The sequence below is a fragment of the Pan paniscus genome, chromosome 19, assembly GCF_029289425.2.
Source record: "Pan paniscus chromosome 19, NHGRI_mPanPan1-v2.0_pri, whole genome shotgun sequence".
In the NCBI taxonomy this organism is placed as follows: Eukaryota; Metazoa; Chordata; class Mammalia; order Primates; family Hominidae; genus Pan; species Pan paniscus.
The window spans coordinates 16,456,057-16,482,240 of NC_073268.2; the positions used below are offsets into that span (position 1 = coordinate 16,456,057).

At 52.7% G+C, this 26,184-nt stretch overlaps 1 protein-coding gene and 1 long non-coding RNA gene across 3 annotated transcripts in view; one reads left to right on the forward strand and one right to left on the reverse strand.

Moving 5' to 3' along the window:
• The window catches only part of LOC134729442 (uncharacterized), a 68,242-nt gene extending 60,678 nt beyond the window's left edge, over nucleotides 1-7,564 (reverse strand). Inside the window, exon 1 of one of the 2 annotated variants that reach the window (XR_010110530.1) lies at nucleotides 3,581-7,564. This is a non-coding gene — a long non-coding RNA (uncharacterized LOC134729442). Of the gene's footprint in view, nucleotides 1-295 lie in introns of both variants that reach the window. The other variant, XR_010110531.1, reaches the window with a different exon arrangement.
• Nucleotides 7,565-20,286: 12,722 nt separating this feature from the next.
• HOXB9 (homeobox B9) lies at nucleotides 20,287-25,489 on the forward strand. Its single transcript, XM_003827504.6, has 2 exons — nucleotides 20,287-20,892; nucleotides 23,510-25,489. The coding sequence occupies exons 1-2, from the start codon at nucleotides 20,376-20,378 to the stop codon at nucleotides 23,743-23,745; spliced, it is 753 nt and encodes a 250-aa protein (XP_003827552.4). The 5' UTR covers nucleotides 20,287-20,375; the 3' UTR covers nucleotides 23,746-25,489.
• Nucleotides 25,490-26,184: the final 695 nt, after the last annotated feature.

The following is a 26,184-nucleotide window of genomic DNA, read 5'->3' on the forward strand; positions in this document are numbered from 1 at the left end:
CCTGGACTCCTGCAGTCTACGAAGACGCGCGGCGGACGGCGTGGTTCCGAGAGGTAGGTGAGGAGGCGGGCGCAGCCCTTCCTCTCGCAGCTGGGGACTGCGGCGTGAAAGGCCCCCCTCCAAGCTGGGCAGCCCCGTGGCCCGAGCTTTCAGGACCAACCGCCCGTGGCAGGCGTGGGCTTCCCGGGGCCACCGGCTTAACCTTGATCTCCAGACCGAGGCAGCTTCCCGGGTAGGGCCTCCGGGCGCACCCGAAAACGCCTTGGCCTCCCTGTCCGCTCGCACCCGACCCTACCTCTCCAAGAGGTGTGTGTGTGGGGAAAGGGGGTCGCCTCCCCTCGTTCTACCGGAAACCCTGGCTCCCCAGAGCCGAGTGCTCAGTGCCCCGCCCAGCCTGAGGCCCTGCGTCCTGGGCCTCCTGCTCACAACCCCGGATTCCAGGCGGATGCCGTGAGAGAGGCAAGGGCCAGACGCCCTGAGCAGTCTTGGGGGTGAGGAATCGCTTGGGATGGAAGAAGGGCCACTTTTCCTAACGGAAATTAGAAATTGGCCTGGAACTCTTGGTCTAGACAGAAGCCCCCAGGTTCCCAAGGTGCAGAATCAGCTCTCCCGCGCGCTGTCTCTCTAGCTGCCTCCTGGCGTGGAGGGGGCAGAATACTTGGGGGAGTCTCTTGCTTTGGCTTTTGCGGGCCGCATAGGTTTTCTTCCCCTCTGGACTGTGAGCAGCCTCCTGCCTGAGAGAGCGTGTATCTGAATCTAAGGAATGCCAGGAGACGCCATCTTATTTGAAACCCACACTCACAAAAACGGGGCATGTGCATTTTTGTGGAGGGACCTGTTGTTTATGGGAGTGGGCAGAGGGCATCCAAAGGATTTCAAACTGTATGGACTGACTCATGGGTCAATACAAAAATTATTCGCCTTTGAAAAGGCATGTAAAGAAAAGCAAGCATAAAGGGGTGTGCATCGTGCATCGTGGGTATTGTGGAGTCTGAGAGGAATTAGTAACTCGCCGGAGTCGGCTAGGAATCTTATATGACAGCAACTGTGCCTCTCGGAGTAGTCAAGCACCGTTTAAAGATTGAGGATTTATACAGACATGCGAAAGAGACGTGAAATTATGTGCTCCCAACTGTGCTCAATAATAAAGGCAGTAGAAGGGAAATTCATATTTTCATCTATATGCCTCCCCCCTCCCAAAGTAGAACATTGCATGGTATATTTCACATAGTCCACATACCAGAGGCGGAATGTGCAACTGACTGCCCAGGACTGTGCTTTCCAGTACAAATGGAAGCACAAAGATGCCTAATGGAGAAGAGTTAAGTGAAAGTTCTCTTTTCTCAGTGCACTTCCCTAACCCTTTGAGGAAGCAAGTCTGGGGGGCCTTTCCTGATAGGATCTTCCCTCCAAATCCCTTTTGGAGCTGGAGCTCCTCTCTTTCCCTAAAGTCTGGCGCACTTGGCTCCAAGTCCCCATTTCTCCAGTCCAGAAGGGATGAAGCCTCCTCCACCCCAAACATATAGCCTTTGGCTCGCGGGGAGGAGAATTGCTCACCTTCTGCGGTGGTTTAGAACACCACCCTACACAGGGATACACATACACAGTGCCCCAGAGGAAATGCAAAGAAAGGTTTTGCTAGTCCAAGCAAGGTGTTGTGGGAGACCTCAGAGACCCTTAGAAAGAGCCTCACTCCCCACACTGCAACTTGAAAGACCCAGGACATCCCTCCCACCCCCAGGACAGACAGGGTTCTCACCAGCTGGGAACGCACAGAGCCCGTGACAACAGGAGGATCTGTTGGGCTGGGAACTTCACATCCCACCCACCCTGCCTCCAACTTCTTTTTTTTTCTGGCCAGATTAAAAGTCAAGCTTAAAGTGCTGTTGGGTTAGAGAGTTTCATTGTTTTAGTCTATTGGTTTCTCTCCCTCATTTTCTTCTCCCTCATCTCCCTTTTACTGCCAGGTTTTGCCCATTTTTTTTCTCTCTCTCCACACAGAAAATCTGTGAATTTTCTGGGCTTGAACGGAAGGAATGAGGAGGGAAAGGAGGGAATATTTGACCTATCCAGGCAGCACTCAGAGCTGTAATTGACATCAAGTCATCCTAGTAGACCTTGTCCTCACAGGCTTAGAGGATATTTGATTCCAGAATCCCCCACCAGCACCCCAAGATCCAGTGGTACCTCCTTCCTCCTTGGGGCTTCTGTAGTTTTCAAAAATGGGAGAAATCAAAAATGCCATCATTATTCCAGTGACCGGGGGTGGAGGGAGTCTGCAGTTTGGCCAGAGGCCTGGTCTCAGAGAAAGGAGTCCTGAGGGCTGGGGGGTTGGGGCAAGGCCTAGGGCCAACTTGGTTCTGACCCTGCCTGCCAGTAGAGAATCTTGGGCTCTTCACCAAGTAAAGGCAAGATCAAGGGACTGGAGGTCTGAGTCCCTCTCTTGCCTAACTGCCCCAAGGGCCCCAGAAACTACTCTGGGCCAAAAATCAGTAATAGTTGAAAGAAAGAAACAAATACTGAAAACACCCAGATTTATAATCTGCTTAGACACCCAAACTCATCCTTAAAGCAGTAAATAAAATTTATCTCCTTGACTGCCTTGCAACTTTCCACTCAGTTTGGCAATGTGTAGATGGGGTCAGCTTGAGTTTCAGAGCTTGGGGGTCCAGCACTAAATGTCTAGAGAGCTAGATCTGGGGCCTCTCACCCCCTTTCCTCATATACCTCCTCTTGCTTCCTTCCCCTCCCAGGGCTTCTCAGAAAGTGACAGCTGACTTCCTTTTAGAACTGTGAAATCCCACAATTTCAGAGGATTTCAAATTCCTTGAACTTCAGGTTGAGAGCTATTTAGATTAATCAGAGAAGTCTGTGTCTGGAAAATGATGCCAGATTTAGCCAGAAAACTAAAAGACCAAATGCTTTACTTTTTTTTTCCTTTGTCTGATCTCAGTGCTTATCAGGTCAACCTTCACCTTTAAAAACACCCTGGTGGCAGTATTTCTTTGCCATCACTGTCTGTAAAGCAAAGGGCAAAAGCATCTCAGGGCTTTTAGTTGGGCCGGGAATTCAAATGTCTCCTTTCTCAAGAAGATGCCAAAGTGGCCACCCTCAGCCCACTTTCCGTCCTTACCTCCTCTGCCCTTTCCCCAGCTGCAGTTATAGGAATAATGGCCTTTAACTTGCAGAGATCATTCAGGCCAAAGCCCTCACTCCTTCCCATCTCTCCTCTTGGGGCCGTCTGAGTCGCTTCCTCCACGACCCTCCTCTTTTGAAGCACTCCCTAGTACTGTTAAAGGCCGAATTTCGGCTGGAGCGAAGATGGGGGCTCAGTCCAAAATAACCTAGATATTAAGTAATAGTAATGATTTTTTAAAAGGTAACTATGAACTCTCAAGCCTCGACCACCCAGTAAAGTTCCTCCTTAAATTGTTGCCGGCCCTGGGTGCAGACACGCAAGGACTGGCCAGAACGCGAGAAACTTCTTCAAGGAGAGAGAAGTCAGTGCCCAAATTCCTCATGCTTTAAAGCAATATAAGAGGAGAGAGTCCAAATTTTTACTCGTTAAACCTCCTCTTACCTCTTCCTCAGGTCTGTTCACTCCTTGGTCCAGGGACCGGAGCTCCTGGGCTTCGAGGTGAACCAGAGGGAACGTGGCTCCCCGCAGCAACCTTTTGGCTTCAGGGCTCCTCCTGGGGGCTGAGTGGTCCCCTTTGCTTTGCTATTCCCGCTGCGGCTCCTGAGGGGACAGCTCCGTGGGACCAGGTCTCTCAGGGGGTGGAGGGTCGCGGAAGTCGTGACCAGGAGTTGGAGACCGCTGCGTCCCTCCGCTGCGGACCTGCCTGGGACTGCGTGGAATGGACCAAGTCCTCCGTCTAGGATTCCCTAGTGCTCGACGGCGCGCACTCCGCAGTGCTCCGATGGAGATCTGCACCTGTGTCCCGGGGCTGGCCGCAGAGTGAAGATCTCCGTCCACGCTGCTGACCGGCTCGGCAACTGCCTCCCTGCTGTGAGCAGGAGAACAGGAAGTCTGCCCGACAGGGAGGTGGCCGGGCGGGAGCGGCAGAGTCGGCGTTGAGAGGAGGGTCAGCTGCACCTCGGGATTCCGCGCGCCTTCAACTCCCTCTTGCGGACAGCCCAGCCGCGGGTTGGCGCCGCAGTGATGGAACCTGGGGAGGGTCTAGCTTAGAGTCCCAGCAGTCCGGAGGAGGGGACCAGAGCAGAGGATTAGGAACGGGGCTTTCATATCCAGCCTAGGCGCCCAGAAGCGGCACTTAAGGGGCGAAGGGAGGCCGCAATTACAAAGGTGCGCCCTCCGACGCCTCAACGTCAAGGGCCTGTAGATTCACAACCTCCTCTGTCGGGGATGGGGGAAGATGAGGTGGGATAGGGAGGCTATGTCCAGCCACCAGCGCAGGGAGTGGCTCTAAACGCTGACCCAACGCCTCGCCCCAAGCGGGATCTTGGCGCGCGGATAGACCGAGCCCGGGGTGGGGCGCCATGCCGGGCTCCCTCGCCCTTACCGAGTGAGCATCTTCTTCCCAATTTGCTGCTCAGAGAGGGAGTGGGTCCTAGTCTCTGGATCTCAGCGCTCACGACTACCTCGCTGCTCCTAACGAACGGTTCATCTGCTCTCTCCTGGCCGCCTGCGCCAGCGCCGCTCACCCACTTTTCCAGCCCTGGATCTCCTCTCCCCGGATGCGTCCTTCCTTCCCACAATTAACAAATGATCTAGCGAAACCCCGCCAGGTCCCCGGCAGAGAAGCACCTCCATCCGCCCTAACCAACCAATTAATCAGATCATTAAGGAGCCTGAGGAGTTGTAATTGGGTGGTTTGGGACGAGGGAGCGCTGAGGAGGTCATTAACCTCCCCGTAAAGATGGGGAACGGAGACGCGCCTGGCCGCCTCTGCCGCCCCTGCCGCCCCTGTGGGCTCTTCTTAGCACGCGGGTTTTGGCCACTCCACCTGCCTGCTGCGCTCCAGTTCCCGCCTCCAGTCCAGCTATTTCACTTCTCTCTTTGTCATTCTCCGTCTTTTCTCTGGCAACCGTCCAGGGCCCCTTTCTTTGTGCCTACTTCTGTCTACCTGTCCAGCTGCCTCTTGCACCCTTTTGGTGGCCCAGCGGCCAAGAAAACTCAAAGGTCATGGCTGTTGGCCCCCGCTGATGATCTCTGGGCTCCCGGGTCTCAGACAATTCCTCAGGGCTGGCTGGAAATGGTGGGAGCTGGAGATTTGGACACTATACCCATTCCCCAAGAGAAGGGCATTTGCAAAGGGGAAGTGTTTCTTGAAACGTTCAATTCTCTTTCGGTATGAGATAGCTTTGGACAAGGTGACAAATGGTGGAAGGTCCAGGCCCCAGTGGATAAAAGCTCCATATTAATTTAATTAGAGACACAGAGACCTCGCATACTCCTTGTCTGCACAGGCAAATATGGAGGAGGTAGTGATTGGGTGTTGTGGCCTGACTGGTCTCAGTCTAAGAGTCCCCAGCACCTGTGACCTGGTTCCTGGTGTTCCAAGAAGTCCAGGTGACAGTATCTGTTCAACCTTGTGGAACAATAAATTGTTTGTCCTTTTAATTTGTCTTGTCAGATCCCCAAGTATATTACAATGCCTCCCTCTGCATTACATTTTTGGTTGGTTGTGTAAGAATGGTGGATGAGAGGTTCTTAACATTTTGGGGGCCACTCCCTGATATGATAATTTAAATTTTGATGAACAATATTGATTCCCCTCTACCCAGAAAAAAAATGTGCGTATGTAGTACTCACCAAATCCCACAATTTCAGAGAGTTTCAGACTCCTCAGACACCAAGTTAACAACTACAATTTGGATAGATCAAAGGAGCTGGTGTCTGGGAAATGCCGAGGCCAAATATAGTCAGTTTACGTAGGTCTTCACCCTTTCTCTTGGCTGACATCTCCATTTTGCCAGGTCAGCCTTCACCTGTAAAAACACTCCGGTGGCAGTGTCCTCTCCCCACTATTATCTGTAGGGTCTGGGCTCCCAGTGGGAGTCAGTCTTTCCTTCCCAGCAGCTGGGAGCCTGAGAACGTGGGAAGAGCTTTGCTGGGGAAAGCTGATCTTAGACTGGCCAGCAGTTGGACCAGCAATGGAAGGAAATCAGGCTTAAGCAGCTTCCCAGGGACTAAAAACCATACCAGAACTCCTGGAAGGGAAGACTATCTGGAAACAGCCTCCTAACTAAAGCTGCCTATAAGTCAAGCAAATGGGGACTGGGCAATAGAATGTTCCTTTGTGTCCCTTATTGACTCACTTATTCCATTTCCTCAGGGACCCAGCTCTACTTGGGGCTGATTTAGCCAAGGTTAGAGGCTGGGGAATACCAAATTCTGAACTTAAAGGGGAAGGATTTGCTCCCTAATATTTTAGTAATCTTGTTTGTAAGAGATAAACAGCATGTGACCCCTGACTATCCTGGGGGACCTCCTAATTACGCCCAGCCTCTTGTGTTGTGGCCTGTTTAGACACAGAGTGTAAAGAAGGACTTAGCTCTTCTTTCCCGGCCTATTAAGTTTCCTGGCCATCTCCCCACATGTGTGAATTGACCAAGCTAGATCTCCCAGGAGAAAAATCAGGCTTCTTTGGGGTCTGGGAAGTAAAGAAACTTCCTTTTTCAAGGACTATGTTAAGACAAATTAGGAGAACTGGAAATTATCTGGCTAATTGTACCCTCCCCCTCCATACATACTTACACTCCAAACCCAAGCCCTCCTGGCTGCTCCTCAACTGTCTATACATTTCAAACAAATGTGACTTGGCACAGGAAAGACTCCAACTCATTTCTAGTTGCCCCTCTCTGTGCTGCACAACCACCACCCACCTGCCCAGCAGTTCGAGGCTGTGACAAGAAGCCAATGTTTGGCTAATAGTATTCAGACCCCTGCCTGAAAATACAAAGAAAAAAATAAACAATTCTCTTCTTGGGACAGCTTAAACTGGATAATCTTGGCTGTGAAAACCTGACCTAAATGCTTTTAATCAGAGCAGAAGAAATATATGCTCATTTGCTCCCTACTTTACTAATTAAAGAAAGCTAATTGGTGTTCTCAGAAACTTCCAACTGAGGGTCAGGAGCCTCTAGCCATCTCTTTGCCTGCCCCACCCCTCCCTGCACTGGGCCATCTGCACCATGGAATTGGCCTTTTTCTGATAGACAATTAGAAGGGGGTGCTCCCGACCTTCTGGCTCCGCCCCTGCACTAGGACTTTGACCCTGAAAAGGCAGTGCTGCTATTGGCCAGAAGTTCTTGCCCAGCAGGCTTGTCTCCCTTCTTGTGTCCTGGACTTGTTTCTAGGAGCCAAGACCTCTTGCTGGCTGCTACATCAGCACTGCCAACTGGTGGGGTGCAGCCCTGCTGAAGCCCCAGAGCTCAGCCCAGTGCTGGGCACATAGTAGGCGCTCAGGAAATGATTGCTGAATGTGGAATGAAAGTCCCCAGCAGGCAAAAGGCTGTGACTTCTGTTAGTGGGGCGGTGGTCCTCTGGGGCGAGTGTATGGAGAACTTCAAGGCCTCCTCCTGGCTGCCCAGGAAGTAGGTAAGACCTGATTTTTGTCAAGCGTTTCTTAGATGTTTTGTTTAATTCCAGCTTCCTGGCCCCCTATTTCTTGTCTACCCATTTTCTAAGGCAGGACCGTGCTCACCACAGCAAAGGGAAATAACTCCTTGAAAAGCCAAAGGAATACAAGCCACCACTTCTCAGACCTTTCCCCTATGAGATCCAGATACTACAGGCTAAAGGGAGTTTGAGCCTGAAATGAGCCAGATAATTGCCCCAATTCTCTGTACCTTATTGAAGAGGTAGTTACAGGCCAAGGGGTCCAAGGGGCCTCACTTTTATAGACATTGCTCTAAGTCAAAAGAATACATTATACATATACAGCTGAGACACACACCCTCTGTCCTAGGCTGGCTCTCTGTGAACAAAGCAGGTTTCCTCCTTGCCACTCACCCCCACCCCCCATACCACTTTCCCCCTCCTCTTTTCTCTTCGTCCTCCTCCTTATTATTAATAGTTACTATTTACTAAATGCTGCCTGTGCACCTGGTATTGTGCTAAATGCTAGACACATAGTACATCATAGTACATTAATTAATCCTTACATCAACTTTAAGAGTTAAGACACCAGATTTTACAGATGCAGATACTAAGAGTTACTTTTCAAGCATGAAGCACGTGTGTGTGTGTGTGTGTATGTGTGTATGTGAGAGAGAGAGAGAGAGAGAGATACGGGCAGATCTGAGTGCTCAAGTGTTATAAAGATAGAAATAAAGAAAATTGAGAATGCGGAGATCTTAAAGTTTTGAAATATAGATGCTTTAATAGGATGCAGATAATTCCTCCTGCCCTAAAGTGAACAAAGAAGTGAGGCAATTAACTGGCTAATTCCAAGACCCAAATGCTTTCCCTTGAAATGGGCAGATAATGAGGCTGACAGTATGTTCGCAGTTGAATTTGCCTGATGTTGCTCCATTTTTTCCCTAACTTTAGCGAATCCATTGGGCAATCACAGTGAGATGCACAGACATCACCCCAGACGTGCACATATTCACACACACTCACACACAGGAATGCTGACACACACAGACCCGACTTTATTCTGCCTCTACAGTCTTTTATGACTCAGCCTCCAGAATGAAAATAGGGGTTGGAGCGAAATAATGTGTCCGAGGGCGCAGCTGCTCCAGATGTGTGCTGGGTAATTAGGCATCCTCAAGAGCTCCTGCCCGGCTGGGAAATGCACCTCTTGTGGGACTGTAGACCCCAGCAGGCGCCCCATCATAGTCTGCCCCATAGTAGGTGCCTGTCCTTTGCTGCCTGGTCCCAGCAGCCTGTCCCTCCTCTTCTTGCCTTCCTCCTCCGCAGGTGATTCTCTGGCTCCTCTGTTTTAGGAATAACTTTGCAGAAATGTCTCTCAGAGGGCTCTGCAGTATAAAATGGCATCTCTGCCAAAGGGGAAGGGGAAGAGGGACCCTGGTTTCTCCTATCCTGCTCTTCCTAGGCCCTGGACGTTTCTGAGGGGCTCATTCCAGAACAAGACCTCTCTTTCCTTGCTCCACAAGAATTTAACAAAGAGGCCCTATTTGGGCCAAGAAGGAGAGTGACCTGACTGGCCCTAACCCGCCTCGTTTGGCGGCTGTGGAGCAGTCCTGCTGCTGGCAGCTTCTCTTAGTTGTTGAGTCTCTTTCACAAAGCGTTCACACTTCACAACTTCCCTTTCCAGTAGGTCTTCATCTGGGCACCTCGGGGCCTAAGGCACTTGGCCAGGGTCATGCAGCTAGGGAGGTCATAAGCGAGGAGTTGGCATTTCTTGGAAGAGAGGGGGCTGGATTTGCCCTGGCTTTGAATCCTGGCCTGGCTGTCCCTATATCCGCCTCTAGTTTTCTTATGGGCCTCCCCAAATTTGAAACCCAAGAAACGCCAAACTTCCAACATAGAAAACACCAAAAAGCTGCCTTTCTGGAGATGAATTTTGCTTACAAGAAAGACACGTTTGGAGGGGGTGAATGGTCGTGGTAATTTGGGGTAAAGAACATTCCACTTGGAATAGAGGGCTCCTCCTCCAGCCCTGCTTCACCACTTTTAATAGCTGCTCTGATCTTGGGCTAATCACTTAATTCCTTCGGACCTCAGTGTCTTCTTTTGCAAGCTGGGGGAGGGGTTTAAAGATGCTGGCGCTGCCCTCTAGCCGGCTGCTGGGGAGATCAAAGGAGATTCGGGCTGTGGAAGGCTCCCTAGCGTCGGAGATGGAGTTAGGAGGTAAGGGCCAGGGGATGGGAGCGGATGGGGCCTTGATTAGCTGTGGATTTCTGTCCCAGCGCACTCATTTAACCGTGTTTCTCTTGGTTGGCAGAGGGCGCCAAAGGCGACGTGCCGGCGGCCAGCTCCAGGCCGAGCCCCGAGCGCCTGCAGGAACAGGCCCCTTCACCCGGCGCGGGACACAGAGCTGCGAGAGAATCTTGTTCAGCGCGGACTCAACGCCAGGGCGCCGCCTAGAGGTTGGTCTCTGTCTCGGCCTCACCCGCCGGGAGACCACAGAGCTGCTTCCCCCCGCCCGCCGCCGGAAATTGGAAAAAAAAAAAAAAAAATCCAGCTGGGGTCTAGGAACTCGGCTTCTGGCACCTCTGAATTCTCCGAGACTGTCTCCTCCCTCCCCGCCCGTAATGAACCCTGTGAAGGGAGACAGGCCAGGAAGTCCCAGAAATATTTATTCTTGTGACTCTCACAAAATGGAAAAGGGTCTCAATTTTTGTTTCTTTAAGGATCTTGTGTTCTGCGTCTGTGTCTACACTGCCTCCTCTCACCAACCAAATTGTCTGGCCCCCCTCCAGTTACGCTAGAACTCTGCTTTATCTTCAAGGAAGAAAGGGAGTGGGGAGAAGTTACCTCTAAACCCTCCAGCATGGCCATCAATTTTCTGAATAATTTGGAGGTCAACATGCTTTTGGAAAAGTGTTTGGAAAACGTTTGGGGGTGAAAAGAAATGTTGCCTAACTGGCCTTTACTCACGGAATGACCATCATCTCAGCTAGTTAGTGTATGAGCGGCACCAGCACCCCGGCCATGGGTGTCTGTGCTGAGCCTCTGAAAGTTGACTTATCCTTTGGGGAGCCCTGGGAAAGACACAGCTGGTATCTATGGGAATGGCTTTGGGGTGTCCTTTGGCACCATACAGATAATTTTGTTTTTTTAATTGGAATCCATGGCCTGGGTTCTTGGGATGGGGGTAGGGGGAAGCCACAAAGCCCCTGGAAATGTATGCAAAACATATGGGTGTGCAGGTGCATCATCCTAAGGCTATGGCCTCTTCAGTTTTTCCAAAGAGTCTAAGACTATAAAAGGTTTCCATCTCCTTTTCTCAGCCAGGGAGCCACAGAGACCCAGGCCAGCAGTAGGCTGGGAGCCAGCACACCGGCCCCCACCAGGTGCCCGGTAGGGGATGGGTAATAACACTCTTGAATGGTCTGGAAACTGCTGGCCCCTCAGTCCTGCCGTCCTCCCAGAGGGAAATCCTAATAGAAGAAGTGACAGCCAGTAGCTGCCATCTCAGTATTTTGAATGAAAATATAACATGATAAAGAGCAAATGAGGGAGGCTGGAGGGGCCTCCCCATGCAAATCCTGGAATATGAATGTTGGCCAGAAATAAGATACTTCCTGCCCTCCAGCTGTTAAAGAGCTCCCCAATTCCTCCCTTTTGGTGCTAGGAAGGGGCCAGAGGGCACTGCCCCCAGACCACCACCCACCTCTGGAGAGCTGGGGCAGAGTGGGACTGCCTGCAGCAGAGTTAACCCTTCAGAAAATTCAAAACCTATACTGCCTAGTATTTTCCCTGCCCGTTTATTTTTTAATCAGATTTTTAAAATATCCAGCAGCACTTTGGTGCCTTTTCTTGGGGTTGGAGAGTGGGGTTATCTATGTGTGTATCTATGGGAAGGTGGGTGCCTTCAGTGCACTAAACCCCCTCTTGGGCCTGCAGCTGGACCTCACTCCTGTACCTGAACACTCTGCCTGAGCCTGAGCTAATCTTAGCCATCCATTGTGTCTCAAAACTGTTTTGGAGGTGAATAACTGTGAGGCAGGATGGAGAACCTTTTGCTCTCCCATCCAGAAGGGCACCTAACCAGGCCCCTGGAGCAGACAAAAGGAGCAGGAAGTCAATCACTTCGATCCCAGTTCTCTGAAGCCTAAGATGAAAACGGATTTTCCTTCGTTTTGGTTCGGAGGCCTAGTAGAGAATTTGGATTCCACCAAGTTCTCTTTTTTCAAAAAAAGTAAACGGTCCAGAGCAGACAAAAACTGTGGAAACTTGAGGCCTGGGTAGTAGTGGTTTTGTTTGATTTTGAGGCTTTAAAGAGATAAGGAGACGGCGGTGGAGCTCCGCCACGCCGCGTGGCTCTCACTTCCACGCCGAGGAAGACCGACCGGCCCCTAGGTTTATCCTCTGGGAGCCCCCGGCCCAATCAGCCCCCTTCAGGCCTTGGGAGTCACCCCGAGTCTTATCTTCTGTCCCCTTCCAGCAAGTACCCGGCAATAAACGGGCAGGGCTGGGCAAAGGTCTGGCCGCTAGAAACGGAAAAGGAAAGAGAAAAGTAAAGTTAAACAAAAAACAAAAACAAAAAACCCTTGGGTCGGGCGCGGTGGCTTACGCCTGTAATCCCAGCACTTTGGGAGGCCGAGGAGGGTGGATCACGAGGTCAGGAGTTCAAGATCAGCTTGGCCAATATTGTGAAACCCCGTCTCTACTAAAAATACAAAAATTAGCCGGGCGTGGTGGCGGGCGCCTGTAGTTCCAGCTACTCGGGAGGCTGAGGCAGGAGAATCGCTTGAACCGGGAGGCGGAGGTTGCAGTGAGCCGAGGTCGCGCCACTGCACTCCAGCCTGGGTGACACAGCAGGACTCTGTCAAAAAAAAAGAAAAAAGAAAAAACCCGCTTTCAGCGGAAAGATGCAAAAAATGGAGGCCACCGGGCGTGGTTGGGAGAGCCTGGGCTTTCGCAAGGAAGCGCCAGGGAGCCCAGTTCTGCTCTAGCGAGAAGCAGGGAGCCTCATCCCAAGCCCGGCGGGCCGAGCCGATCATAGGGTCTGCGCGGGGCTCTGTGGATTTTCCGTGTAGGCGGCGGCTTCCAGTTTCTGCCGGGCGCGGGCTGGGTCAGCGCCGACTCCTCCGAGAGAAGAGCGCGCCTGGCGGCCGGTTCGGCGGAGGCCAAGTCCCGGGGGCTGGGGCTGCTTCTCTCCACGCGGACAAAGTGTGCGGGCAAAGAAAGGGGCCGAGGCGGGTGCTTCTGCCGCTCGTAAATTTGTTTCCCCTTCCTTTTAATCCGTCCCCGGACGTCTTTCTTTTCAGGACAGGAGGGGATGTAAACCGTTTGAAGTTCATCAACACGGTGAAGTTTTATTGTATTTCCGGTCCCCAAGATTTATACCCGGGAGGGGGAGCGGGCGGCCAGGCGGACTCCCTCGCTACCTCGGACTTCCCTGCCGGACACGTGGCCACTCGGACCCTCGCTTCTGGGCGAGGGCGGGAGGGAGCCTGGACTGGGCCGCGGCCGCTGGCTCGGCACCTTCCGACGGCCGCGCACTGCCGGCACCGCCGCCGCCCAGGTAAGTCCGCCGCCGGCCTGCACAGCTGCGTTTTTGCGATGGGTGCGGGTGTGAGCGTGAGCACCTGTGAGCAGGCGGGTGTCTGGAGAGGCAGAGGTGAGGAGCGGGCACGTTAGGGGGCCAAGGACCCAGACCGAAGGTCAGGAAGGAGGAAGCAAATTTGTTCTCTGTGTCCCAATCCCAGTCCTTAGCCTCTCAGTCCTTATTCTGCGAAGATTCGGAATGAATTGTCTTACCTGGGGCAGCTCGGCCTCTGCAGAGCCAGGGCCCTGGGACATTTTGGGCAGGGTGCCTTCACAGCAACTGTTCAGATTAACCGGCTTTCCCCTCCAAATCCCATTCTTCCTCTGTTTGTTCCCTAGAATTCCCGAAACTTTCTGACACTCTGCTTTTCCACCTTTCTCTCTGTCACTTTCTTTCTCAGCACTGTTTTGCCTCACTCTCCTGTCTGAGCCCCAATCTCAAAGCTGGGGGGTGTGTAGGACTTGAAGATCTGGCCTCTCAGAGCTACACTGGGAGGCTGGGTGACCTGGAATACAGGGGCTAGCAGGGTGCTGAGTATAGATGCACCTTCGTATCTGTTTGAAGCTGAGAATTCTTTTTATCTGTGGAGACCTCCAGCTGGGCTGAGAGGCAGAGACTGAGCAGGTATATCAAAGAGGCCCTGCCCAGGCTTGTGCCTGTGTCTAGGGTCTTCTTCTCTGGCCAGGGCTCCTGGAAGGGAGCAAATGTCTCTGGAATCTGAGCTATCAGGACCGGCTGCAAAATGGTTTTGCCTAGAGTCCTGGGTTCAGTTCTTTCGATGTGTTGTTTAGTAGCAACTGGGTTCTTCTGTTGGGGAAGAGGTGGAGGAAAATGAAGTTAAGCCGCTTTTTGGCCCACAAAAAATGGCCACAGGGTTTGCCCCCAGTGAGCTCTTGACCTAGAGCTTGAATTGGAACTGCTGAGTGAATTAGGTAGTTTCATGTTGTTGGGCCTGGGTTTCTGAACACAACAACATTAAACCACCCGATTCACGGCAGTTACTGCTCCTCGCTTAGCTGGAGGAGTTGGGGGAGGGGAGCAGAATCAGGACTGGAAGATCAACCTTGCAAAATGGGGAAGAGGTTTGAGGTCCTTCATCCAGGAGCAACAAGGATGTTCCCCCAGAGAAGAGATCTGGGAAGTGTCTTCCCACTTCTGAATGTTTTTTTGTGTGTGTGTTAGGAGGGGAAGGGGGATGAGGAGCAGTCAACTCTCCCAAGGCACCTCCCTGGCCCTGTTGGGCTGTTCAGCCCAACCCAAAGATGGCAGTCAGAGCTCCAAGCTTCCAGCCTTAGGGTCTCTGAGCTCTCACCTACATCCAGAACTTTCCAGAGAAACTCTCCCCAACTTCACAAATATTTGATTTCAAAAGAAATGCAGGGGGTTCTTGAGGTTTTTGTAACTCTTTGCGGGCTGGTGCTCCACCTCAGCAGGAAGCTTCAGGTCCTTGAAGAGGGCTCAGTAGGTCTCATTCTGAAAGGCAAACACTGAGAGCTCTTGCAATCTCAGCCTAAAGTCCTCAGGGTCCTGTTGAGGGCCCCCTGTGGGACCAGACCTACAGAAGTAGGTCCGAAAAGTCCTTCCTTTCCTAATCCCTCCGTTGACTTTTTCCTCCCCACCCACCCCAGTGGCCAAAGGCTTCCCACTGGCCTTGGGCTGGGCTCGGGGTACACATAGGTCCTGAGTGCCACCTCCTTGGAGAGGGGCCTGACTTGCAAGCTAATGGGGAGCCCAGGTTGTTGGACAATTCAACCCTGACTGATGCAGTGACAAGGGATGAAACCAGGGGTTGGGCAGGGCAAGACTCTGATACCCTCTCTGACCTCGGTCCTCTTAAGGCTGTTGGCCCTGTGCCCAGGAAAGGAATAACTAGAAGTGCTGGTGGAAGAAGGGGGACTTTCCAAAGCATAAGCTAACTTTTGTTCCCAAACCTTCCCCCCGCTGCTTGAGGCAGAGGAAATGTGCAAAGGGGCCCGGGAAAGAGGCCCGACCGGATGGGGCTTCGGCGCCAGGCTGACTTGGAGGGCCAGGGGGTCTCTGAACAAGGGGCTTCTGCTAGAGCAGAGGGGCATTAGGGAGACCCACCCCTAGCCTAGGGGAAATGGAGCCTTCAACCCACTGTCTTGATAAGCAAAGGCTAACAACTCTGTCCCTTGACAGTTTCTCATCCTCTGGTCTGGGTGGAGATGGCCTGGCGCGTCCCTGCGGCCTTATCTCACTTCTCCCTGGGCCTCTCACAAACCTGCCCAGTCACTCAGAGCCTGACTGTCTTCCATCCCTGGTGTCCCTAGGCCACCCCCTCCCAGGAAAAGTGCTGTAAAAAGAAAAAAGGAGAATGTTAGAGAGAAAGGAGGAAATAAAGTCTTTGGAAAGCAGAGTTTTACAACAGCCACAGGTTTTATGGAAGCAATTTCGTAATAACCTTCTACCTGCTCGCCTCCTTTCCGCCTGCCTGCCGCCCACCCCGTTTGGCCTCCTGGATGCCCCCTCCCAAGGAGTCAGCCACCCCCATCGCCTTGGATATCCTTGATGGCTGAGAGTTGGTAAGAAGATTCCTGAGGTCGGCTTGGGCCACTGACCTCTCAGTCCTTCCTTTCACCTCTGACATCCTGGGAGGGAGGTTTGGCAGAAGATTTCATTACTTCACAATTAAGATCCCCACTTGGGGTGTGTGGAAGCACCGAGATTTGAACCCGAGTATGCAGATTCGATGTGATACCTGTTTTGGAGGCCGTTTTGCATAAAGGGTAAGGATTTTGGGATCTTGTGTCCTTTCCCACTGGGGCAAGTGTCCTCATGCCTCACTCTTTCCCAGAGTGGGTCTGGACTGTGATCTTGAGTCTGAAGAGATACCTCTGGTGCTTGGGGACATAGATTTGGGGACTTTTCTAATTCTGTTGTACACAGCAGTGCTTTTGCTTGACCTCCACAGTCACTTTCACACTCGGCTCATCTCTGTCCACCTCTGCTTCATAATTCTGTGAGACACATGTGCTTATAAGTAACTGTGCCTCCACCCCCGCGCTCATCGCTATCATGAAATAGGCATCACACAATGCACACCGTCCCTGCGGTCTTGGGTAAGAAACACAGTAAAGGATTTTATGGTCAAACAAAGAAGTCACAAAATTTCATAACCTCTTCTGGGCCACTTTGAAGCATTTATTTTACCTTCCAGAGAAACATTTTGGAAAGAAGTTGTCGTAGAATCAATGTAGTGTTAAGTCATATGCACTTGTTTGAGGATACGCTGTATATTTTGCTTGAATATCAAGTCAAGGGACAGATTTTCAAGTGCGACATCTGAATTAGCTAATATTTTATAGCCATAATTCAAGTACACAAATACCCAAGCTTTTGCCTTTTCCATAGGTGTGTGATGGTTATAAAAATGTACACACAACCTTTTGGGTAACTGATCTTCTTACACGAGCAGAATCAGAAACCTCCATCACTCACAGAGGTTATGCATGCATCCACATATGCACGATTACATCCTGCATACACGAACGCCCAAGCACAGCAAGTTTCATAGTTGGGCAGATTTATTTATTACATATTCTATATACAGTATAGAGCAGAGTGCATTTGCACACTGGGTTCCCCATACAGAAATATTGATTTGAAATATACATATAGGACACACACATCTATTTACATAAAACACGCGTAAATTTCAGCTAAGCTTATTAATTAAAAACAAACTATTTTTCCCCATTCTCACTTATTGTTTTTCTTTCTTCTCCCATTTCCTTCCCTTCCTCTAGATTTTCTCTCTCTTCTTACTGACAAGGACCCTTCCAAAAGTCACCCCCACAGCATAGGCACTCACCGGCTGGTCGGCCTCTGCTCTTCAAACCTCGGCCTCGCTGTTGGCTGCTCTGGGCCCCAGTGTGGCCAGGAGCTGCGCTTTTTTCCCTGCTTGCCCTTCTCCAAGCTACCAGCTACTGGCCCCAGCTGTGTTCAGGCGAGGCTCCAGTGCAGGGAATGGCAAAAGGCTGCAAGGGAAGGCAGGGTTTTCCTTCTTTCTGTTTAGGATTGGGGGTGGGGTATGGAGCAGTTTTGCTCTCTTAGGATAAGGTGACCCCCACTGAAGCAACCCCTTTACTAAGTGTCTTTGGAAGCTGGGCTCCAGGAGCCACAATCCTGTTTGCTATCCTCCTTCATGGTGGGTACCATTGTCTGGGGAGAAAACAAGGCTTTTTTGGTGGGAGGGAGTCCACAGTCTCTCAGCTGACCCTTTAATCATTTGCCTGAGCTGGAGTTGAACTCCAGTTTGGGGCAGCAGTGCTTTCCAGAAAGCTTGGCTGGGATGGGACTCCTTGCTTGGTGCATTTACCTGGATGGCAAAGAGCTGGGATGCAGACTACAGGGCTTAGGGGCCAGTTCATTCTCTTTCCTCTGGAGTCATTGCTCCCTGAGAAGACCAAGACCTCCAAAACCTGTCATTTTAAAATTGTCTCCACTCTCCAGCTTCTTCATGAGCAAAGGCTAAGTTCCGATCTCAGAAAAGAGGCCTAAGTCCCCTTCTCACCCAGCACTCAGGAGCCACCAGGGAATAAAGGGCAACTCCTCAGACAGACAGCAACCCACAAACCCAAATCTTGTCTGCCGGGAGAACTCACCCTTGTAGAGCACAAGCCATCAGCCCAAGTGTTCTTCTTCCTCTAACTTCCTCCCTAAACTGAGTGGTCCTCTTGACTCCTCTCTTGTTGCAGAGAGGCAGCTGCAAAGTCAGGGCAGGAGAGGGAAGGGGAACCAGGAAGACGGCAGTCAGAGCGCAGTGCCTGCTTTGCTTGGGTCTTAAGGACAGCCCAGCGCTGTGACTTTTCAATAAATAAAAAAACCCCAGTCCATAGTACACATGTCCTTTTAGGCCCTAATTTATATACTACAGAAATCATATACTCAGCCCACCATGCTTCATAACACCATTATTTATGGCGGGGGAGGGAATCTTTTTTCCTGAAGAGTGTATTTATGACAGGTAAAGCCAACAGCAGACTTCATAGGGCTGGCAAATTGAGAACAGGTGCTTTGCCTTAACTGTGATTCATTCGCTCAGTGCCCAGCTTTTTCGCTGGTGAGTCTGGGGAGCTCCCTCGACTTTCCCAAGCGTCCAACCTCTGCTTGGAAGAATTTGCATTGGATTTTTGTTTCCCCACTTGGGTCCTATGGAAAAGGCAGACCTTCATGCTGTTTGGTTACGGATCTGCTGGGCTGTCACCCTCAGAGAGCAGGGGTGGGAAAGGAGGGGGCCAGTTGGGCGCCGGCATTGATCTTTAAAAAATCATTTTGAAATCGCCATAATGTGAAGAAATATGGCGCTTCACCCTCGTATTTCACGTGTAATGACACGAGATGGCTTCATTTGGAAAGACAAGCGGGTGGGAGTGTGTGCCTGTGTGGGAGGTGATCCGCAGCCTTCTACAAGGCAGAGGGGTAGGTGGCCAAAAAGATACGGCCTCAAGTTAGAGTGGCCCCGCTTTTGCTAAAAGGACCGGACTGAGGGCAGCCTGCCTTATTAGGACTCAGAGTCAGAGAGTTGCCGAGAAATCCACCCCAATCTACCCCTGAGCCTAACCAGAGGAGAACTGGGTCTGTCCAGGGGTCACACCTCCCCAAGTGCCAGGAGAGGCGACTGCAACCCGGGCAGAAGCTGAGGAGCAGGGGCTGGGAGAGGAGCGAGGAAGCCAGTCGGTGGGCCCCGGGGGAGTCCCTGCGCAGGGCCACAGAATAGATATATATAAAAAGGGCTATCTGGAAGCTCCAATGAAGGGGTCTGCAGGGGGTAAGGCAGTGAGGGGAAGAGACTGACCATGGGCTCGCTGTCCACACTGGCCCCTATATCGGTGTTTGGAAATCTCCAGAGCAGGAGCCTCGGGTGAGAGGAGTAGTACAGGAGGGCTGAAAACTCAGCCCAGGCTCCTTCCTCTTTGGATGGAAGGGGAGATAACTTGGGACCCCTTCCCTTGCTGACTGGGGATCCTTTCCCAGGCCTCTGCTCTGGTCACACCTCAGGAAAGTGGCCTTAACCCTTTCTCCTATTTAGCTCCCTCATCAGGGCAAATTTAGGGGCCTGGGTGGTTATTCAGTGGAGAAAAGGAGAAATGGCTTCCCTCACCTCCCCCCCCCACGTCACCACCACCATCTTAAATCCATCCTTCTGGCCAGAGTCAGAGAAAGGCCCAATAAATGTAAAGGCGCTCTGGTTCCTTGTATTAAACTCTTTCCTAGGCTCACGTTTCCGGGACCTGATGGATCCCTTTAACCTCAAGTAGTTTCTAATTTCAGGACAGATAGTGGATTCTTGGACACTCAGCCGTTTTATTCACCTCTCTCCTCCTCCCTCAGCTACTGAGGGGTCCAGGGAAGCTCGCAGTCATGTAAATCTCTACAAAGAGTGCAAGGAGAGCCCCCTCCAAAGCGGACAACGTCCTAAAATCCCCAACTTTTCCTCTCATCATTTTACTTCATCTCCTGTGGATTGCTGCTGCTGTTGTTGTTTAATAAACATCTTTTGTCAAGGGGAAAGAGAAGAGGAAATGAGGGCCTGCGGGGTGGAGGTGGAGGTGTGTGTGGGGGGACAGGAGCACCTCCTCTTCCAGTATCCTCTCGGGCCTCTATGGCTTCTCCCCGGGCTGGGGCTCTCTCCCTCCCTCCGCCCTTGCTCTCCCTCCCTCCCCGACCCGCCTGGGGAGAGGGCTCCACAGCCTGCGTCCCTCCCGAGGCAGCCCGCCGCTTCCCTCCGCCTCTCCTCCGCCCCCGCCGCCCCATGTTGAGAACTGCCCCCCCTTCCTGCAGCGGGAGGGGGGGACCGGGCGGCCGGTAGCTGGGGCTGAGGTTACGTGGCCGCCGGAGCCCTGACGTGATAGCACATTGCATCAGCATAAAACAATCCATCCTCGATATGGAGTGCGGTGCGGACGGATGACAGCGAGAGCGCAGCCCCCTCGCCCGATTGATTTATGTCGGAGCTGACGCTTTATCAGGCAGTCGGAAAAACTTTGACCAATCATTTTGCAAGGAGAGCTGAGACGGGCTGCTCCACTGTACTTTGTTGGCTGAGAAGTTGAGCAGGGGGTGGGGGTGGGAGGGTGGGGGGCTGGGGGGGTCGCGTCCGAAAGCCCTCACACCGGTCCGGGTGCCACCTCTCCCTGCTTGGGCGCCGCCGCGCGAGCGCTTCCCTTCCCCCTGCAAGCGCCCGGATAATGTCTGAGAATGTCCATTTCTGGGACGCTTAGCAGCTATTATGTCGACTCGATCATAAGTCACGAGAGTGAGGACGTGCCTCCAGCCAAGTTTCCTTCTGGCCAGTACGCGAGCCCGCGGCAGCCGGGCCACGCGGAGCACCTGGAGTTCCCCTCGTGCAGCTTCCAGCCCAAAGCGCCGGTGTTCGGCGCCTCCTGGGCGCCGCTGAGCCCGCACGCGTCCGGGAGCCTGCCGTCCGTCTACCACCCTTACATCCAGCCCCAGGGCGTCCCGCCGGCCGAGAGCAGGTACCTCCGCACCTGGCTGGAGCCGGCGCCGCGCGGCGAAGCGGCCCCGGGGCAGGGCCAGGCGGCAGTGAAGGCGGAGCCGCTGCTGGGCGCGCCTGGGGAGCTGCTCAAACAGGGCACGCCCGAGTACAGTTTGGAAACTTCGGCGGGCAGGGAGGCCGTGCTGTCTAATCAAAGACCCGGCTACGGGGACAATAAAATTTGCGAAGGAAGCGAGGACAAAGAGAGGCCGGATCAAAGTAAGTTATAAAAAGTGAGGAAATACCCAGGCCGAAGGCCAGGAGGTGGGCGGGGAGGGGAAAGGCAATAAACTGCGGACAATGTGAAGGGAAACTGCGGCGGTGGCCGGAGAGCGGGCCGGGAGGAGGAGGGGAGAGGAAGGAAAGACGGAGGGAAGGGGAAAACTGCGTGCTCTAGAAGGGGAGACTGAGGCCGCCAGAGGAGCGCTGCCCCCACTTCTCCAAGTCCTGCGGGGAACAGGGGCTCGGGGATCGACTTGCAGCTCCCTCGGCCCTCTTTCCCCCTCTCTCCCGGAGGCCCCAGCTGAAAGCCCGGCCAGAGACCGGCGACGGCCGGGAGAGGAGCTGGCGGGGGCCGGGGCCAGCGGCCAGCGAGGCCGAGAGCCGGCGAGGGCAAGGGCCGGAGCGCACTGGGCTGCCCGGGGCCGTGCGGCTGGCAGAGCTCCCCGCGCCAAGCGCAGACCGTAAAAGCCGGCCAAGGGGAAGGGGGAGGGAGCTCATTAGGATTTTATTTGCGATGCAACAGCTTGGCGGAGGATTGTTCCTAGCAGATCTCGCGCTGTAGCCGCGCAGAGTCCGCAACCGGCGACAGGAGGGGCGGGGGAAGCCCAGGACGCCGTGACTGAGCCCCCTCCCCGGATGCGCCGGCCCCTCCCCGGGAGCCTTCCCTCCGGTGGCCCCTCTCCTCCTCGGCGTCCTCGCAGGGGCTACCGCTTCTTTTTCTGCGGTCCCCCGCTGCTCTCTGCGGGGCTCGCTAGCCCCAGCCCGGGCTGTCCGCCTCTTGGGGAGTCGGGGAATCGCTTCCGAATATCGGGGCATCTCGAAGGGACCCCGGGGAGAGGAGGGGTGGGGGGAAGAGAGGGTTGCAGAGAGGCGGAGAACTTTACCCTTTGTGGGTAGTTTCCCATCACCTCCCACTCCTCAAAAGCACCCTGGCCAGAACGCCAAGTCTGGCTGATTTTCAGGAGGTGCTACTAGATGAGAAGAGAGGGTTCTCCTATTATTTATTTTTAAGGTTGAGAAGGGCTCATCGGTGAGGGAACTCAGCCTCAAACAATGACTCGCAGGCTGGTGGATCAGGTCCTCGTTTCTTACTCTTTTTGGGAAGTAGGGATGGTTTTAGTCTCTCCTTGCCCAGCTAGATTTCCCATTGACGGAGTGGCCCCAGGGCCCTTTAGAGCATCCTTGCCTGCTGGAGAGTAAAGAGCAGCCCCATTCCTTGCAGGGTCCTGTCACCTCCAACCTGCCAGGTGGAATCCTAAGAGCTGGCATTTAGGGAACACATTCTTCCCCAACCCTCCCCGCACACTCCCAAACAGATCCCCCACCCTAAACCCCCAAATTCTGCCTGAAAAGCCCATTATGGCAAGGCAGCCATTTGGCTAGGATCAATTATTAAGAGTTTTTTCCCTCTTTCATATTTAATGCGGCTGCGGGTCCCATCCCAGGCAATCACATTAAGGAAATAGCGCTGCAAATTGGTAAGACACGGTACTTAGTGTAAGATGAACCAAATTTTTTATATTAAAAAATCCAGTGTTTTTCACTTGGGGAGAAGGAAGCTAGTAGCTGGTGGCTGTTATTTTTAATTGGCTTAGCTTTATTTGGCAACTTTTTTGAGTTCCAGAGTAGGGGGAGAGAAGGTAAGAAGAGAAGCCTGTATATATTTTTGTTTCCTCTCTTCCACTCAGTTACCCTCTTCTCCCCTCCAGCCCCCACATAGGATCAATTAAGGCTAGGTGTGCTGTGAAGGGCTTCCTTTTACCTCCACATCACCCCTGGCTCCCCACCTTGGGACTGGAGCAATTTTATTCCCTAATTTCCCTGAACTTGTGTTAACCAAACTGTGAGCTGAGCAGGAGCTGAAAAGGAGAGAGACTATTGCAACCATAAGTTATCTGTGACCCCCAGTGCTCCCCCGTCCATAAGCTGGAGTTGATAAATGGTTGCAATTGCATTGCGTGTGAATTGGAGTGTGCTGGCTGTTTGTGGCTCTAAGTACAGACCCATATTTGTGGTGTGTGGTGGTGGCAGAGGGGGAGATTTCTACGAAGACACACATGCCTGCTGCCATGTGGTCTAGAGACACAAGCTTGTTTGTGATCAAGGCAGGGGGTATTGGGACTGGACTGAAGGGCTGAGAGGTCTCTTGGGGTGAAGTGACACCCCAAATGCGGTGACTGAACAGACATCTCACTTCCCCACCCAACTCCTCCTCTCACCTCCTAGAGCCAGGACCCTTCAGGTCAGCCACCCACCCCTAGTCAGCCTGGGAGTGCTGCTGGTGGGACTTCAACCATGCTGAACTCTGACCTGAGTCCTAAGCAGTTTGGACCCAAGTAGAGAAAAATTGAGAGGGAACTTGATGTAGGCAGAGCTTTGGAAGTGCTGAGGAAGCCTGGGCCCACGTTTGGCTCCATCCTTTCCACACAGCCTCTCACCTGGAGGTGTCTATAGCAATGGCTGGCCCATCTGTGACACCCTTCCTGGGAGCTTGAAGACCCAGGTGGCCTCTTCTCCAGTGCAAGATGGGGAGTGGAGACCAAGGGAGTGCCCTCTTGATCTGGGGCCCTTCACCCCCTTCCTTTCTTTGATTCTATCGCTGCTTCTCTTTCAGCCAACCCCTCCGCCAACTGGCTGCACGCTCGCTCTTCCCGGAAAAAGCGCTGTCCCTACACCAAATACCAGACGCTGGAGCTAGAGAAGGAGTTTCTGTTCAATATGTACCTCACCAGGGACCGTAGGCACGAAGTGGCCAGACTCCTCAATCTGAGTGAGAGACAAGTCAAAATCTGGTTTCAGAACCGGCGGATGAAAATGAAGAAAATGAATAAGGAGCAGGGCAAAGAGTAAAGATTAAAGATTACCCCCAGTCCTCCCTAGCTCTTCCCCATCTCACTCTTATTTATGTGACGACTGCAAAGCCAGCGCTGTCTGGGATGTATTCAAGTGAATGGGGAAGGGAGTCTCTCTTCCAAGTCCTTTATCTGCACCTAGAACCTCCCTCCTTTCCTTTGCCCTTACCTGTCTCTCTCTTCTCTCTAGGTGTCAGGAGAAAGTTTTGTTGATTTAGAAGATAGAAACAGTTTGTTCCTAAGAATGTGATGGGCCACAAGGAAAGAGAGACCCCAGTCAAGCTCCTAGTATGCCCTATAATTTTTCTGGGAAGTCCTAGCCCCTCACTTCCAGCTTGCCTGTTTCTTCTCTACACCCGCCCAAAAGTCACCCAGGGACACTCCAACTCTACACAGCTCAGCAGACATCCACACACAGTAATGGGGTGAGCTCACAACCACCATTCAGTCAAGTGAGGTGACACTCCAGTTGCAGACCATCGCACACCAAATTTGGCAAAACAGCCCTCAGACTATCAGGCAAGCCCGGGTTCTACCCCTAATGCAAATACCCACCAGGGAGATGTCTAGAGGCAGACTCCTGAGTGAGGTGTTGCAGCCCAAAGGCTGCAGCATTGCCATACCATCCCCATGGAGTTGCCAACTATTCTCAGGCCAAGGGCCATGGGGAAGATGGAGCAAACCTAGCCCCCAAGCCGGTGGGCTAGAAAGTACAAGAAAAGGCAGCACGTGGTTTTATGAAGGTATCTTAGGTGGAGCTACTCCCCACCTCCCACCAACATATACATTTTGTTGCAGGAAATGTTTAATTCCGCATGATGTTTCCCTCTCCTTCCAACAAAAGAAGGTCAAACTGTGGGTCGTAGAGCCTTGACAATGTTGTCCTCCTGTTCATCTGTGCACCACTTGACAGACTGTAGCTTCTCTTGCTCTCGAGCGGCCCTGCATTCTTCCGCACCCTCCCTAGCTCTGAAATCAACTCTCTTCGGTCGTATCCACCTTGCACCCGCAAGTCAAGCCGCCCCTTGTAGAAAAATCCCTCCACCTTCCATTCCCCGCTAGGTCAACCCCACTGTAGACAGGAAAGCCAGGCCAGGAGAGTCCGAATGAGAATTTATTGTGAATCGATTCCCAAGCTCCCTTCCGGGACAAGTGGTCTGGGACAGGGAGGAGCAACGGCCCCAGCGCGCAACGCTCTGCGCGTTCCTCCGAATCCCGTCGGCTTCTCGACCCACGCAGAGGAGCCCCGGGCTTGGCGGCTCTAGCCCCAGCGCCAAAGGAGACCCGCCCCAGGGCCGGGCTTTGCCTCCTGCTTCATGGGCCTGGATGCAGATCTGCGCGGCTGGTGCGTGCGCGCGCTTCTGGGAAACAGTCCCGCGTGCAAAGGAAAGGGGCAAAATCGCACCTAAGCATCAGATGGAAGCTTACTCTCTGCTTCCGTTCCTCCCCCTGCTCCCCTACTTCTCAGTCCCCTTCAATTTGTAGACTCTTGCTCCTGCTTCTCCTGATCCTGCAAGGGGACATTCCAGTAGAAGTTTTTTGCTTTGTCGGTGGCTGTCGTGAAATTGTGCTTGTGTTTCGTGATTTCTTTGGGGGTGATTGTCTCGCTTGTTTTCAGTTGTCGATTATATGGGAGGGTTCTGGGTGGGAGTGGGGAGGGCGAGGGGCCTAGAGCTCTAATTGTTTGTTTTGGAAGAAAAAAAGAAAAAGAACAAAAAATATATATCACTCTAGAAAATAAATCTCTCCTGTGTCTTATTCTGTGTTGGCTCTCTGGGCCTGACCATAGGTAGAGATCCCAGTTGTCGGGAGAAAGGCTTGGAAAAAAAAGATTGCTGAGTCCAGGCGGTTTCTCCTTACACCCTGCAGGGCAAGGTCCCCTGCAGAGCTCTCTAGAGGTGGAGCTGAGAGCCAGTCCCAGACCCCAGGTCCCAAGACTACTGGTTAAACTGATCAAGAGCCTTCCAACAGGAGAACTGGAAAACGAGCGGGGAGGGAAGGAAATGTGGGTTGTTTGGAGAGGAGACAGGGTCTGGGGAGCAATGAGGTCCTGAAACCTCCTCATTGACTAGAGAATAGGAGGGAAGGTAGGTCTTCCTGCACCTCCTGGGGGTAGCTCTCCTCCCTCAGCCACTGAGAATGTCACCTTAGTTTGGCCGCTTTAAAATATGATGCAAGGGAGGAACACAGTAATTTCCCTCTGTTCTTCCCTGCAGTAGGGTGCCTAGGTCTAGACAGAGGCCTCCAGAGGGCTGGAATCTCTTTCCTTCCATTCAAAGGGAGCCAACGCCTTAGGGTTCTCGGCCCCCACCTGGGGTTGGAGGCTCCAGTTTGAGCCACAGGGTAGCAGCCTTGGTCTGAGGTGGGCTGGGTTGGTAGGGGCTGAGCCCTGGGTAAGCACCTCTGCAAAGGGTGGAGAGGTCATTGAGTGTGAAGC